The sequence below is a fragment of the Rhinatrema bivittatum genome, chromosome 2 (assembly GCF_901001135.1).
Source record: "Rhinatrema bivittatum chromosome 2, aRhiBiv1.1, whole genome shotgun sequence".
NCBI lineage: Eukaryota > Metazoa > Chordata > Amphibia > Gymnophiona > Rhinatrematidae > Rhinatrema > Rhinatrema bivittatum.
Window position 1 is genome coordinate 761,672,527 of NC_042616.1, and position 15,908 is coordinate 761,688,434.

At 47.1% G+C, this 15,908-nt stretch overlaps 1 protein-coding gene across 1 annotated transcript in view; it reads right to left on the minus strand.

Annotated features, from left to right (window-relative positions):
• The window catches only part of ATAD2 (ATPase family AAA domain containing 2), a 471,993-nt gene that overhangs the window by 334,798 nt on the left and 121,287 nt on the right, over positions 1-15,908 (minus strand). The window contains exons 6-7 of the mRNA XM_029591972.1: positions 14,069-14,159; positions 5,765-5,878 (exon numbers count right to left, since the gene is read on the minus strand). Coding sequence (XP_029447832.1) covers positions 5,765-5,878; positions 14,069-14,159 — 205 coding nt within the window. The remainder of the gene's footprint in view (positions 1-5,764; positions 5,879-14,068; positions 14,160-15,908) is intronic.

A 15,908-nucleotide genomic window follows, 5' to 3' on the forward strand; every position in this document is an offset into this window, starting at 1 on the left:
TGGGCTAGGATGCATAGTAGGGAGAGAGGAAGAAGGAAGAAGGATGGAGGTGCACAGGGCTTGAAAAGAACGAAAGACATGGGAAACAAGACCAAAGGGTATCTGTGGCCCTCATATAGAGAAAGTGAGATTAGCGTGCATAAGAGCGAGATTGAAAACGCATAGAAGCAAATCATACTTGCAAGGAGATTGAATACGGATAAATTGAAGCTAAGGTGAGAATATATTGGTCAATATGCGGGTTCTGGAAACGCTAGTTTAAATAACCATGTTTTGATTTTTTTCTTGAAGGAAATTGGGCAGGGGTCCTGTCGGAGGTCTGGAGGGAGGGTATTCCATTGATTAGGACCTGCTGTGGAAAGGGCCCTATTCCTTAGAGATGTTTTAGTTTGAGGAACGAAAAGAGTGCCTTGGTATGCACTTCTAATCGGTCTGGTGGAGTTGTTAGGTCGAAACTGGAAGGTGAGATCAATTGGTGCTAAGTTGTGTAGGGATTTATGCATGATGGTCAGGACTTTGTAGAGGATTCTATATTTAATAGGGAGCTAGTGTAGGTTGTAGAGGATGGGTGTGATGTGATCCCTTTTTTTTTTAGTTCGTTAGTATCCTGGCGGCTGAGTTCAGTAACATCTGGAGAGGCTTGATGGTGACAGCAGGGAGACCGAGCAGCAAAGAATTACAGTAATCAAATTTAGTGAGGATAATTGCTTGCAGAACCAGGCGGAAATCATAAGAGTGCAGAAGGGGTTTAAGCTTTTTGAGCACTTGTAATTTGAAAAAGCACTCTTTAGTTGTATTGTTGACGAATCTTTTGAGGTTCAGCTGGTTGTTCAGGAGCACGCCTAGGTCTCTTACATGCGACGTGTTTTTGAGTTTGTCCGGATTAGTTGCAGGGGAGTTAGGGCGAGAGTGGCTTTCGTCCTGTGGTTGATCCTCTGGGTGAATGGCGGTCTTCCTAATAAAGAGGTTTTCATCCTGGGAGATGATGAGGAATTCAGTCTTGTCTTTGTTGATGACTAGGTTAAGCTTAGCGAGGAATGAACTGATTTCTTGAAAGCAACTGTCCCAGAAGTTAAGGGATTTTTGTAAAGACTCCTTAATAGGGATGAGGATCTGAACATCATCCGCGTATATGGAATGCTTGATTTTTAGTTTGGTAATGAGGAGGCAGAGAGGGAGAAGATATATGTTGAAGAGAGTTGGTGAAAGGGAAGAACCTTGCGGGACTCCCAGGTTCGATCTGATAGGATGACATTGTTTGTTATTGATTTTTACCTTGAATAATCTATTGCTGAGAAAAGAACGGAGCCAGGCGAGAGCGGTTCCAGAGATACCAATGTCCCTGAGCCGTCTAGTAGAATTGAATGGTTGACCGTATCAAAGGCTGCAGAAAGATCAAGGAGAATGAGTAGGTGAGATTGTCTTTTGTCCATGTTCAGGATGATGGAGTCGGTGAGAGAGATTAGAAGGGATTCCATGTTTAGGAATTTACGAAAACCATATTGTGACAGTGCCAGGATCGTGTGTTCCTCCAGGAATTCTGTGAGTTGTTTATTGACTATTTTCTCCATGATTTTGGCGATGAGGGGTAGATTGGCTATGGGACGGAAGTTAGCTGGATCTGATGTTGACAAATTGGGTTTTTTTAGGAGAGGTTTCAAGATGGCCTGCTTTAGAGAATCGGGAACTAGACCTTGTGTTAACGAACAATTGATGATTTCTGCGATGGGTTTTGCAATGGTATTTGGTATTGAGATGAGGAGGTTCGATGGGATGAGGGTTTGAGTTTCTTAAGGATATTTTCCACTTCGAGAGAGGAGGTGGTCTCGAATGAATCTAATCTTGCGGTCTGTTGAAGTGATGATGTCAACGAAAGAGGTATAGGAGGGTTGGGAGTGGCAAATGGTTTGGTGAGATTGATGATTTTGTTTTCAAAGAAGTTGGCCAGTTTTATGGCTTTAGAGCGAGCTTGGTCGTCTGGAATGGATGGTGGAGATGGTTTGGTGAGAGCAGAGATATAGGTGAAGAGAGCTTTAGAATCGAAGATGAAATGGTGTATTTTTTTTTGCGAAGAAATCTTTCTTTTTTTTTTAAGATGGTGTTCCTGTAGTTGTTGAGGGTGGATTTGTAGCTTGCTAGAGTCGTGGGAGAAGGATTTCTGCGCCAAATATGTTCTTTATTTCTGAGGAGAAGTTTGATAGCCTTCAATTTGGGTGTGAACCAAGGTTTTCGGTTGTCTTGGGCCTTGTGGAGCACTTTGGTGGTTAGGGGGCAGGTATGGTCTGCAACATTATTGATGATAGAATGCCAAGAGTTGATGGCTGTATTCGCATCTGAGAGGTGGAGCTGTGGCAGTTCCTTAGCTAGGTGTTTAGTTAGGATGTCTGAAGAGCAAGGTTTCCTGACATGAACCGTGGTTTTAGGGAAGGCAGGGGGAAGGGAGTCTGCTATCTTGATGACCGTGGTAATGATTTGGTGGTCCGACCAGGGAACTGGTGTGCAAGTGGGAGATGATGAGAGAGTGATACCTTCATTGACAAATATCAGGTCTAGAGTGTGGCCTGCTTTGTGAGTTGGGTTGTTAATGATCTGTTTGAAGCCCATGTGCCGAAGCGAAGATAGGAATGTTTCACAGTTGGTGGAGCGTGAGACAGAGTCAACATGTAGGTTGAAGTGTCCCATTATTAATGCAGGGGAGTCGTAGTTGGTGTGTTTGGTGATGTATTCTATGAGGGGAGATGGGTCAGTTTCGAGATTACCTGGAGGAGCGTAGATGAGGCAAATTTGGAGCTGTTTGGATTTTAAATATGCACATTCTAGATTAGAGGTTAGGTTTGAATGTTGAAGGGTTATCTTTAGGCCTTTCTTAGTTGCAAGTAGCAGTCCGTCTCCTCTTTTTTTAGGTCTGGGGATCGAGAATATGTCATATATTTGTGTGGGAAGTTGATTTATAAGTACTGTGTCCTTGGGTTTTAGCCATGTCTGTGATAGAACAGATGTCAGGATTGGCCTCAGAGATAATCATGGAGTATGTGAGATTGTTTAGAGAGTGATTGGGCATTGAAAAGGGTCAGGGTGAATAGTGAAAGGCCTAGCAGTTGTGTGAACAGTGAGATAATGATAGGGATTAGCCTCTTCTGTTGGATGGTGTGAGGTGGGGGAGGTTTCTCTTTATTTCTGAGGTGTTTGTTGATGACGGGGATGTTAAAGGAGTGCATTTTTTTTTTTTTTTAATTAACTGGGGAAGTTAACAGGGTGTAACCAAGTCTGTAAAGGATATCTGGGGAAGTCAGATAGAGAGGGAGGGCAAGGATAGTCAGATAAAGCTAGGAGGATGTCTGCCCTACTGATCTGCACTACAGGGCTGTACGAAGAAGTGCACAAAGGGGCGCGTGGCGCCGGAGAGAAGAAGAAATTTAAAGCCCCTCTGCGCTGCAGCTGATTGGTTGGTGGGTGGAGCTGCCGCAATTGGCTGGAGGCCGGCTTAAGGCCTCCGGTCTCCAGCCAATCGCCAATCTTTACCAGAAAATGGTTCAAGGCATGTGAGTCCAGAATGGGCCAAAAGCCACCCATTTTCTTGGTAATTAGGAAATACCTGGAGTAGGAGTTCATTGGAAATGCAACCTGTAACCCTGATGCACAATGGACAGGACCCAGAGGTCCGATATAATAGAGGTCCATCGATCTGCAAAAAGCTGGAGCTCACTCCCGACCAGGGAGCGTGTGCCCCACAGAGAGGGCTGGCTCAAGCTCCCTAGCTGCCAGTCAAAACCCTGTGGCAGGGTTCTGCGGTGGAACTATGTTCAGCCGGGATGTCTGAGGTTATCTTGACCTCGCTCTGGGTAGAGGCCGTGGAGGTCCGGCCCTCGGTGCTGGTGGATAGTATTTGCATGGCTGGTAAAAAGGACTCTTTGGGTATTGCTGAGGGGGTTTCTTGGGCGGTTGAGTGTCAGAGGTACTAGCTGACAATTGATGAAGGGTCTCATGATAGTCCTTCAGTTGAGCCACCGCCTCTTTATTTCTGTCACCAAACAGATTTTCCCCCATACTTCACAAATCAGCCAGGCGGTCCTGGACTTCAGGGCGCAGATCTGAGGCATGCAACCACGCCATCCATCAAGTCCCAATGCCTGCCTCTGCGGTTTTCATAGCCGTTTCGAAGACATAATATACAGAGCGGACTTCGTGCTTATCACACTCAAGGCCATGCTGCACTATCTTTTGGAAATCCTCCTGGAATTACTGTGGGAGGCGTTCACTAAACTCGAGAGCCTGTTTCCACAGGTTCCGGGAGTACTGACCCATGTATAATTGGTAACAAGCAATCCGGGCAGTTAACATTAACATTGCACCCTGAAATACCTAGCGTCCAAGGGCATCAAGGGCTCTATGCTCCAGCCCTGGGGGTGGGGGGGGGGGGGGGGGGTGCTTGCAGCATGAGTGTGAATCCTCTTTGCCTTCTTCAAGGCTGATTCTATCACCACCGACTGATGAGGGAGCTGTCAGAATACGAAACCAGTGGTGGGTTGGACCAGGTAAACTATGTCTGTCTTGCGGTTCACAGACGGCACAGAGATGATGTGCTCCCAGAGGCGGGCCACCAAATCCTGAATATGTCATGGACCGGTGCCGCCACTACCTCCTTTGGGTTATCCAGGAAGTGCAGAATCTCGAGCACCTTGTGTCTAGTGTCTTGCTCCATTAAGAGCTGGAAAGGCACAGATTCTGCCATGGCCTTTACTAACCCCGTGAAGGAAAGATCCTCTGGGAGGGATTTCTACTGCTGCTCCAGTGGAGAGGGCTCTGAAGGCAGATCCTCTGATTCCTCCATGGAGGACATGGACACCGCCCTTCCCATGGGTCATAAGGGGCCTCCCATTCACTGCGTCCCTCTGGGGATGCAGGGGGCTGAACATTCAACTGTGCCTGTGTCTATGCCTGTCCACTTTCCTACTTGGAAGACTATGACCGATGTCAATGTTTCTTCGATCTTTCTCGATGGTCACTGTGGTCTTTGCCTGGAACCGATGACTACTGCAAGGTACCCAACCAGAAACGGGACAACAAAGAACATGCTCGGTCCCCAGCTCCTACTTCAGGACTAGGGAATGGTTGTGGGGGCAACCCCGAAGGGGTTGAGACCAGAACTCCTTCTCGAGGTCCCGGAAGCCAATGACTAATCCAATCTTCTGAGTCCGAACAATTTCTCCAACTTATCAAGGTGTGCCTGATGGTCCTTAGGGGTCATCTGGGCACAGACCTCATAAATGTGGACATCTTGGGATGCTCCCTGGCAGAGGACACAGACCTCGTGGAGGTCGATGGTCGGCGGTCACCGGTGGATGATGTAGGGAAGGGAATTGCAAGACTAATCCCCCACAGGAGTGGCTCAACTGGGGAAGGAAGTCCCAAGACTTATCACTCATGGAGCAAATCAAATCCATATTTTCTCTTCACCCAATCTAAGAGGACTCAGTCTCAGCACAGGATGCTTGCCTATCATCTGCTGGAATCAAAGAATACTGGCAGGCTGAGTTTAATACAGGACTCTATAAAGGGTGATGTCAGCAAAACTTTTGTTATCTGTTTCCATCTGCTGGCTGGGAAGCATAACCCATGTGTTTGGGCTGGTCTGGTTGAAGAGGAAAATATTTTTAACACTCAAAACTAATTTAAAATTCAAAAAGTAATGCACTTAAAGTTAACATCTAACAGATGCAAATTTTGATTTTATGTAGTAAAACCACACTTAAACACATTTTACCTTTCAAGGGAGCTTGGTAACGTACAATAGTTTTTCTCTGTCTGAAGTCATAACGCTTTTGATTATCTTCTTCAGCATCTTCATCATCTTGGTCTTCACCTTCTTCTGAGGACTCTAGAAAAGTTATCAATCTTAAGATTAAAACAACAATTAAGCTATACATTCTATTCATCAATAAATGATATATTTAACTTCACTGAACTCTATACTACTTTTTTTTAATTTCAAAAGCATGTTTATTTACTCTCAAATGAAGTAATAATACAGTCAATACAACAATAACTTCTTTATTGTCAATGATACAAACTGGCCTCTCCCCCCAATAAAGCACATTTGCTGACCTGTAACTTCATGGAAAGCAAGGTAAAGTCAGTCACATGTGGGTGACATTATGATCAATCTCGATGATGGAACATGCCTTAGCAATGCTAGAAAAGGCCACAAAGTCTTTTGCACATTCACAGTTGATACCATAAATGAATGCACGCCGTTGGGGCACTGTGTGACAAAGACTGGACACAATGAATTCAAAATAACCAGTTGGGATTTTTGCTTTCTTTAAATCATGCAAAAAGTATATTAGACTCAGTTTTTGAAATTGTATTTAATTTTTACAGATGTCTGGTTGGTTGGTCTAAGCAGGCAGAGGAGTTCTAATAAAAAGCGGTGCTGCTCGATGTCTTAATACAATTGTGCAAAGGTTCTATAAGTAAGTAAGTTTAGCCAGAGTGTGATAAATAGTTACAATTTGTTTTTCTATTCAGTACTGACATTTCCGTTAATTTTCAGAGTATGAGATCTTCTTGAAGAACATCTCATAATTTTACAAAGAAACAGGACATTTGACTAAGTTAGAGCAGGATTTGTCCTGAGGTGATTACTCTCAAGCAAATAAGTTGTTGAGTTCTTAAACAAGAGTAAAAGTAAAATGAGTTTATAATAGTTTGACTGGCTCTATTTATTTATCTTTTTTCAAGTACAGTTTGTGAAAATTCAATCATTGAAACTTGAGAAATCCACAGACGCATCAATACATCTCTATAAATGCCGCTTAACCAAATCTCTTGACACCTTTTAAAAAAGTTTTTCGAGTTGTCTCCTGGAAAAGTGCCTTTTAAAAATATTAGCTATAAATTTTTGATGTTGGTAAAAAAAAAATCCCCTCCGAAAAAGGTGAATTCCAGCGAAACAAGGGCCTTTGTAGGGATTAAAAATTTGAATTGAGTCATAGTATATAACTAATAGGATATCAATTGTGCAAACGATGTACAATATTTGTTGAACATACCCAAATACTAAAAATATTAAGGTAACAGTGGTCTTAATCAATATGTGGATGAATGTGGTGTGGATATGATTGAGGGATGATAGTTTTCTTTTTATGTGAGTGTGTGTTGATCTTATTTTAACATTATTTAATACATATGGATGTAGTGTGGTTTTTGGGCATGATCCAGGGTGCATTTATATAACTAACTAAACATTTTTTTATCTCTTTTTGAAACCAAAGAGAATTCTGGACAGTAAACAACAGCGAAAAGTTAACATGATAGGTACAGGTAATGCTTTTTACAGACACAACCAATATAGAAAGCAATCATCTGTGTTTCATTTTACTTTTTCCAATTTAAAAAATAAAAAAAAAGTTTTCTCCCCTCCCCCCCTCAATCACACACCCTCACACACATTGGGCTGAAATGGCAGTGCCTTTTAAAGTAGGGTGGCTGCTCTTTTCCACAAGAGGAAATAGTCCTTCAACAGGATCAGGCGCTTGGGATGACATTTCGACTTTTTCCAGAGCAATTCCAAATGAGCCTGTTGTTGCATTTAAATTCGCCAATCGTATACCGAAGGCAAAGAGTCTGAGTTCCATTGGAGCAGAATGTTGAGATTACTTACCTGATAATCTTGTTTTCCTTAGTGTAGACAGATGGACTCAGAACAAGTGGGTACAGTGTGCTCGTGCTTGCAGTTGGAGACGGATCTGACGTCAGCATGGGTACATATACCCCACAGGAAGTGAGGCAATTCAGTAATCTTCCTTGCAAAAGCTGTTATGGATATCTGTGTACTGATGATCAATGAACTAGTGAAACAGGATTCCCCTGACCGATTGATAGGAGCTGGAGACCGCCAGCATTCCCAACCGGAAGGCGTCGACACCTGGCAAAGGGGACGCTCTTATGTAAGAAAATGACATGGCTTACCTTGAATCGGTGAAACCCATGTATACCGGCAACCGGGCGGGATGCTGAGTCCATCTGTCTACACTAAGGAAAACGAGATTATCAGGTAAGTAATCTCAACATTTCCTAGCGTGTAGCCAGATGGACTCAGAACAAGTGGGATGTACAAAAGCTACTCCCGGACTGGGTGGGAGGCTGTCTGAGGACCGCGTAGGACCGCCCTCGCAAATGCTGTGTCCTCCCTGGCCTGGACATCCAGACGGTAAAACCTGGAGAAGGTATGGAGGGAGGACCATGTCGCCGCTTTACATATTTCCGCAGGCGACAGCATCCTAGATTCTGCCCAAGATGCTGCTTGGGCTCTGGTAGAATGAGCCGTGACTTGTAGAAGTGGTGACTTCCCGGCCTCTACGTAGGCCGCTCTGATAACTTCTTTAATCCAGTGGGCGATGGTGGGCCGAGAGGCCGCTTCTCCTTGTTTCTTCCCGCTGTGCAGGACAAACAGATGGTCCGTCTTTCATACGGCTTCTGTCATTTCCAGATATCTGGGCAGCAATCTGCCGATGTCGAGATGGCGTAGCAAACGCCCTTCTTCTGATTTCTTCAGACCCGCCGTGGTTGGCAAGGATATGGTCTGGTTGAGGTGAAATTGTGAGACTACCTTAGGCAAGAAGGATGGAACCGTGCGAAGATGGATAGCCTCTGGAGTGATTCTAAGAAAGGGATCACGGCAGGACAACGCTTGTAGTTCCGAAATGCGGTATGCGGAACACACAGCCAGCAAGAACACCATCTTCAAAGTTAGAGAACGGAGAGACAGGCCCCGGAGGGGTCTGAAGGTGGATCCCGCAAGGAAATCCAAAACTATGTTGAGGTTCCACAGAGGCACTGGCCACTTCAGTGTCGGACGGATGTGCTTGACTCCTTTCAGGAAGCGGGAAACATCTGGGTGCGTGGCAATGGTCTTGCCGTCCCTCCTGGGACCGTAGCAAGACAGCGCAGTCACCTGAACCTTGATGGAGCTGAGGGAGAGACCCTTCTGAAGCCCATCCTGCAGGAAATCCAGAACAATAGGGATTGTGGTCGCATGTGGGTTGGTGCCATGAGTGTCGCACCAAGCTTCAAATACCCTCCAGATTCTTACGTAGGTAAGGGATGTGGAAAACTTGCGAGCTCGGAGGAGTGTATCTATCACCAGCTCCGAGTAACCCCTTTTCTTCAGTCTAGCCCTCTCAATGGCCAGACCGTAAGAGAGAACTGAGCTAGATCCTCGTGGAGGATGGGACCCTGACGTAGCAGGTCCCTGAGAGGAGGCAGGGGAAGGGGCTCCCCTGCCAGTAGTCTTCTCATGTCCGCGTACCAGGGTCTTCTTGGCCAGTCTGGCGCCACTAGAAGAACTAGGCCGTTGTTCTTCTGAATCTTGTGAATAAGGGTGCCCAGTAGGAGCCATGGAGTAAAAGCATATAGCAGTGTCCCTGGAGGCCATGGCTGAACCAGGGCGTCGATCCCGTGAGAGAACGGATCTCGCTTGCGGCTGAAGTATTTGGGTACTTGAGCATTGGACCTGTCCGCTAGTAAGTCCATGTCCGGAATCCCCCACTGATCCACAATCATCTGGAAGGCTGTGGGGGACAGCTGCCATTCTCCCGGATTTAGGCTTTCCCTGCTGAGGAAGTCTGCCATGGTGTTGTCCTTCCCGGCAATGTGGACGGCGGAGATGCCCTGAAGATTCGCCTCTGCCCAAGCCATCAGCGGGGCTATCTCTAGGGACACCTGTCGGCTTCTGGTTCCGCCCTGACGGTTGATGTATGCCACCGTGGTGGCGTTGTCGGACATCACCCTGACTGCCCGGTTCCGCAGTCTGTGAGCAAATTGTAGGCAGGCTAACCGGACTGCCCGTGCCTCTAGACGGTTGATGTTCCATCCTGACTCTTCTCTGTTCCACCGCCCTTGTGCGGTGAGTTCTTTCCAGTGTGCTCCCCATCCGCTCAGGCTGGCATCTGTGGTGAGCAGAATCCACGTGGGGGAGGACATCTTCGACCCCCTGCTCGTGTGGTTGGACTGCAACCATCACCGTAACTGGGTCCGCACTCTGGCTGACAGAGGTAGATGCACGGAATAATTCCGGAAGCGGGGGCTCCAGCGAGAGAGCAGGGAGCGTTGTAGAGGTCTCATATGGGCCCTTGCCCAGGGTACCACTTCCAGGGTGGATGCCATGAGGCCAAGAACCTGCAGATAATCCCAAGCTATGGGCCCGCTGGCTCCCATCAAGGACCGGAGACGCGTCTGAAGTTTTAACCTTCTCTTGGTAGTGAGAATGACTTTGTCTGCCTGGGTGTCGAACTGTACTCCCAGGTATTCCAGTGATTGGGAAGGCTGTAGGCAACTCTTGTTGAGGTTGACTACCCATCCCAGGCTTTCCAGAAGGGCGATTACTCTGTTGGTTGCCCGATGGCTCTCCTCTCGTGATTTCGCCCTGATCAGCCAATCGTCTAGGTAGGGATGGACAAGGATTCCTTCCCGTCTGAGCGCCGCTGCTACCACTACGACCACCTTGGTGAAGGTCCGCGGCACCGTGGCTAACCCGAAGGGCAGAGCCCGGAATTGGAAGTGGCATCCCAGAACCTTGAAGCGTAGGTAGCGCTGATGATCCCGATGGATCGGGATATGCAGGTAGGCTTCTGACAAGTCTAAGGCCTTGAGGAATTCTCCTGGCTGTACCGCAGTCTTGACTGAGCGCAGAGTTTCCTTGTGAAACCTCGGGACCCTTAAGTATCGATTGACTGACCTGAGGTCCAGTACGGGCCGGAAAGTGCCCTCTTTCTTGGGTACCATGAAATAAATGGAATAGTGCCCAGAATCCATTTCCCATGCAGGTACTGGGATTATGGCTTTCAAGGACAGGAGCCTCGCCAGGGTAGCTTCCAATGCCGCCTTCTTGTGTATTGGACATGAAGATTCCACAAACCTGTCCGGAGGGAGGTGATGGAAGTCCAGATAATACCCCTCTCGGATGATGGCAAGGACCCACTGATCAGACGTAATCTCGACCCGTCTGGGGTAGAAGAGGGTTAACCTGCCCCCTATGGCTCCGTCCCCCGGATGGATCGGCTGATTCTCATTGGGAGGCGCGGCCGGGCTGTGAACCCGAGCCGGCTCCCCTCTTATGTTGCTTGTTCCGAAAGGACTGGTTCCTAGCCTGAGGACGAGGTGCCTGGTAGCGACTCCTATAGGGAGTGAAGCGCTGGGAGCTTCTACCTCTGAAGGGCCTCGGAAAGGCACGCTGGTTCCTTTGAACCTATCTTCCGGCAGTCGAGGTACTGGAGAGGCGCCCCATGTGCTGACCAGTTTATCAAGGTCGCTGCCGAACAGAAAAGAACCCCTAAAGGGCATTCTGGTGAGGCGTGTCTTCGAAGAAGCATCGGCTGACCTATTCCGTATCCAGAGCTGCCTCCTGGCAGCTACGGAGGATGAGACCCCCTTTGCTGTCGTACGGACTAGGTCGGATGTGGCATCCGTGAGGAACGAGAGAGCTGACTCCATGTCTGCTGCCGGAGCATTGTTCCTGACCTGTGACAAACAGGAACGCGTCACCACTGTGCAGCAGGTTGCGATCCGCAAAGATAGAGCTGCCACCTCAAAGGTCTGTTTCAGGATGGCGTCCAGTCGCCAGTCATGAGGCTCCTTGAGGACCGCCCCCCCTTCAACTGGAATGGTAGTGCGCTTGACCACAGCGCTAACCAAGGCGTCCACCTGAGGGCACGCCAGCACTCCTTGATTGCCGGTTCCAGGGGGTACATGCCCGTCAGGGCCCGACCCCCTTTGAATGAGGCCGCTGGTGCAGCCCATTCCAAATCTATCAGTTGCTGTGCTGCTTGCAAGAAGGGAAAATGGCGGGCTGTAGGACGAAGACCTTCCAGCAGAGGGTTCTGCGAAGAGGGCACCGTAGTGCTGGGACCTGTAATAGCCAACTCCGCCAGGCACTGAGATACCAGGTCAGAGAGATCTTCCTTGGGAAAGAACTGCCTCATGGTTCGATATGACTCAATCCCCGAGGGAAGTTCCCCCTCCTAAGGGGGTTCGGACTCGTCCTCCGAGACATCAGGGTCCGCCTGAACCGGACTGCTCGGAGGCGGGTGCCCACGATAAGGGCGCGAAGGTCCAGGGGGAGGATCAGCTGGAGCAACAGCAGGGCCTGGACGGGAAGCTGATTGCATCTGTACAAAGGCATGGATCCCCTTAAAGAGATCCACCCAGGAAATGGAAGCGGTCTCTAGTCGTCGGGGTACCAGGTCCCCCGGGATCCCAGGTTGGTCGAGACTGCCCGCTAGATCCGGGGTGGCCCCTGGGGAACTGTCAGCAAACCTCGGTTGAGACTGGTCCTGGCCCGAGGCTCCCACTGCCTCCTCACATTGGGCACAAAGGGAGTCTGGCTCTTCGCTGTGTATGGCTCTAAGCTGGCATGCTGAGCAGAGGCCGAGAGCTTTTATGCCGGAATCAGGAGCCGCCGCCGCAGGAGACGCTGGGGCGTTCGAATGTTCCATCGTGGCTTGCGAAAGTATCGCTGAAGAGTAGGCGCTTAATACAATATGCGCTCAAGAATATGTGGCAGCAATATGCGCTCAATACAACAGGCGCTCAATAGTATGCGGCAGCAATATACGCTCAATACAACAGGTGCTCAATAATATGCGGCAGCAATATGCGCTTATACAATATGCGCTCAATAATATGCGGCAGCAATATGCGCTTATACAATATGCGCTCAATAATATGCGGCAGCAATATGCGCTTAATACAACAGGCACTCAATAATATGCGGCAGCAATATACGCTCAATACAACAGGTGCTCAATAATATGCGGCAGCAATATGCGCTTAATACAACAGGCGCTCAATAATATGCGGCAGCAATATACGCTCAATACAACAGGTGCTCAATAATATGCGGCAGCAATATACGCTCAATACAATATGTGCTCAATAATACGCGGTCAGCAATATACGCTCAATGATATCCAATATGCGATATACAGGCGCCTATCCTGGGCGCTCAATACCTGAACAAGGCCGACAAAATGGCGACCTCCACGGCGTGCCGCATACAGGCAACGCCGCCGATCCTCGTACCTCGGAGACCAAAAGTAAGAGATGTACGTCTTACCTGATCCTCAGCGCTTCCCGGTTGGAACCCGGGTGGTCTCTGGCTGCGGGGGGAGAGGGGAAATACCTTCACCGCCGCGCTTGAGGAAATGCACCCGCTGCCTCTAGGTCCACGCCAGGACCGAGGCGCCTCTCAGCCCGGCCCAAGCCCTTCTCGCTTGGGGGCTAGATCCCTGCCGCGATTCGGCCACCGGACCGAGGCCTAGACCTCCGAGGGATCGCGGAAATCACCCAGGGAAACTCAACTGGGGGAGGGACCCGAGGGTATCACCGCAGGAGTGCGGGGCTCGATGTTTCTGTAGAAATTTAGTAAGTAGAATATAGAAAGTAGAAAATAGAAAGTAGTATTGGAAAACACGCTCTGCGAGCGTGCAGGCTCTCCAAACTGCTTTGGAGATGGAAATTACTGAGTTGCTACACTTCCTGTGGGGGTATATGTACCCGTGCTGACGTCAGATCCGTCTCCAACTGCTAGCACAAGCACACTATATCCATTCGTTCTGAGTCCATCTGGCTACACACTAGGAAAGTTATTGTTACTTTGGTTGCTTATTGTGTAGATAACAATAAAGAGTTAATCATAAAATATATATATATCAAAACATTTCCATGCACAGCAGGAGAGACTTTCAACAGAAAGGAGGCTCTAGAATGAGGGAGTATGGGATGAGGATAAAGAGGGTAGACTGAGCAATCTTATGAAATGTTTCTTTTTACAGAGAGAATAGTGGAGGCATGCAATAGCCTCCTAATGAAGGTGGTAGAGACAGAAACAGAATCAGACTTAAGAAAGTACAGGATAAATTCAGGGGATCTCCAAGGGAGTGACGGAAATTGCAAAGCTCAATTAGTTGGGCAGATGGGCAAACTAGATAGTCCATTTAGCCTTTTTATGCCGCCATATTTCTAGGTTTCTATGATTTATGCTATGAAAAAATGAAATAAAATTACTTACCACCACTTTCATCTTGATTATCAGTTGTTTCTTCATCAGTCTGCTGAGCATCTCTTTTCTGCTTCGCTCGAGAATATATTTCAAGATTCTCCTAATTATCAAGAGGAATAAAACATTATATGTTTTATATGTCTTGAAAGCTAGGTAAGGAAGATATCCATTGCATATACTCATTTAATCACACAAAAACAGTATAGTACGTATGGGGAAGCAAAGCTACAAGCATTGGGGTTGATTTTGGCAAACACAGGACAACACAAGTGTTTCTGCTACTAAAACATCTGATTTTATGGCATGTTAAACACAAAATACTAACGGTTCACAGTGTTTAACAAATGTAAAATATATCAAAAACTCAGATCTGGTCTTTATTTTTTAAATTGTAGAGAGTAAAAAGAAACTTCTCCAACCAGCGAAGGTAAAATATACTGCAGTCTTAAAATAGATAGCAAGCCAAGAATATGGTCAGCTTTTAGGGCAGGGATTGTAAAATTTACAATCCAAATCAGATGTCTTCAACATGCTTTACAATAAGTATGGTTATCTATTGAGCCTCAGGCAATACAAAAAGGGTTCTGCCCAAATCTAAATAGCCTAATCTATAAAGGCTGTCTTTTTTTTTTTTTTTTTATCTATCATAAAGAGGAAATTTTACAGGTTAGTTTTCTTTCCCTTAGTCCCAATACACTAGTCCAGTCCAAATAGGTTGATTATGTCCCCCTACCAGCAGATAGAGGCAAAGCAAACTGATTTCTCCAGTGACATCACGCCACTACATATAGGTAGTGCAGCACTGTGAAAACCCAGTATCCCTATGGCAAAGCATTGAGACTACTTTAACAGACAAAAACATAACATCAATAAATTCATAAAAAGTGAAAAACACAGGAAATCTTCGTGTTTCCACCCGCCTATTATGAAAAGATATAAACAAGGGAATAAACAGGATGTGAAAAAACACACCAAATAGGAAGCTTGCGCTGAATCATCTGGAAATATATACAGCAGTATCTGAGCTATACACTCCATACAACCCAAAGAGGCACAACTTTCCTGAAGGGCAGAACTAAAGGAAAGAAAATTAAACAGGTACAAATTTCTCCTTCCATGTCGTCCTGCTACACCAGTCCAGTTCCAAACAGGTGGGAAGTACCAAAGCCCCACTACATAGGAAGGGAAGAAGTAAGGGCCACTTTGAGAACTCCAGTTCCATAAACTACATTCTCTTTAGCAAAGATGGCCAGCCTGTAATGCTTGGCAAAAGAATGTAAAAACAACCAAGCAGTTGCCTTACAAATATCCTCAGGAGCTACCACTACAGTTTCTGTCCAGGATGAAAACTGTGCCCTCGCAGAATGAGCCCACATCTCAGGAGCTCTTCAACCCTTAAGTAAATATGCTTAAGTTATTGCATCTTTAATCCATCTAGCAATATAGAAACACAGAAACCAAAATGCTAGCAAAACAGGACCAATAGTCCATCCAGTCTGCCAGCAAGCTTCCCATGGTAATATCTGCCGTGCAGTTTACCCCCATGAATCAGTCAGTGTTGCTTGATGTGATTTGCTTATGGTCTTGGCCGAGGAAGCAGTCCTGTTTTTCCCTTAATGTCTGGACATGTTGTAAACTTGGACTGCGAGGGTCCCTTACCCTCTTGGCTGCCGGCGCCAAGTTCCTGTTCAAACCCTGCCCCTTATGCGCACATGCGCACGCAGGGGTTCAGATTTTAAAGAGGCCGCGGCGGGAAATCGTAGCCCGGCTCCTGGGATGACGTTAGAAGCAGTTGGGTATTTAAACCCAGCTGCTCCCTGCATACCTCACCTTGCAACGAGGTTGCTCC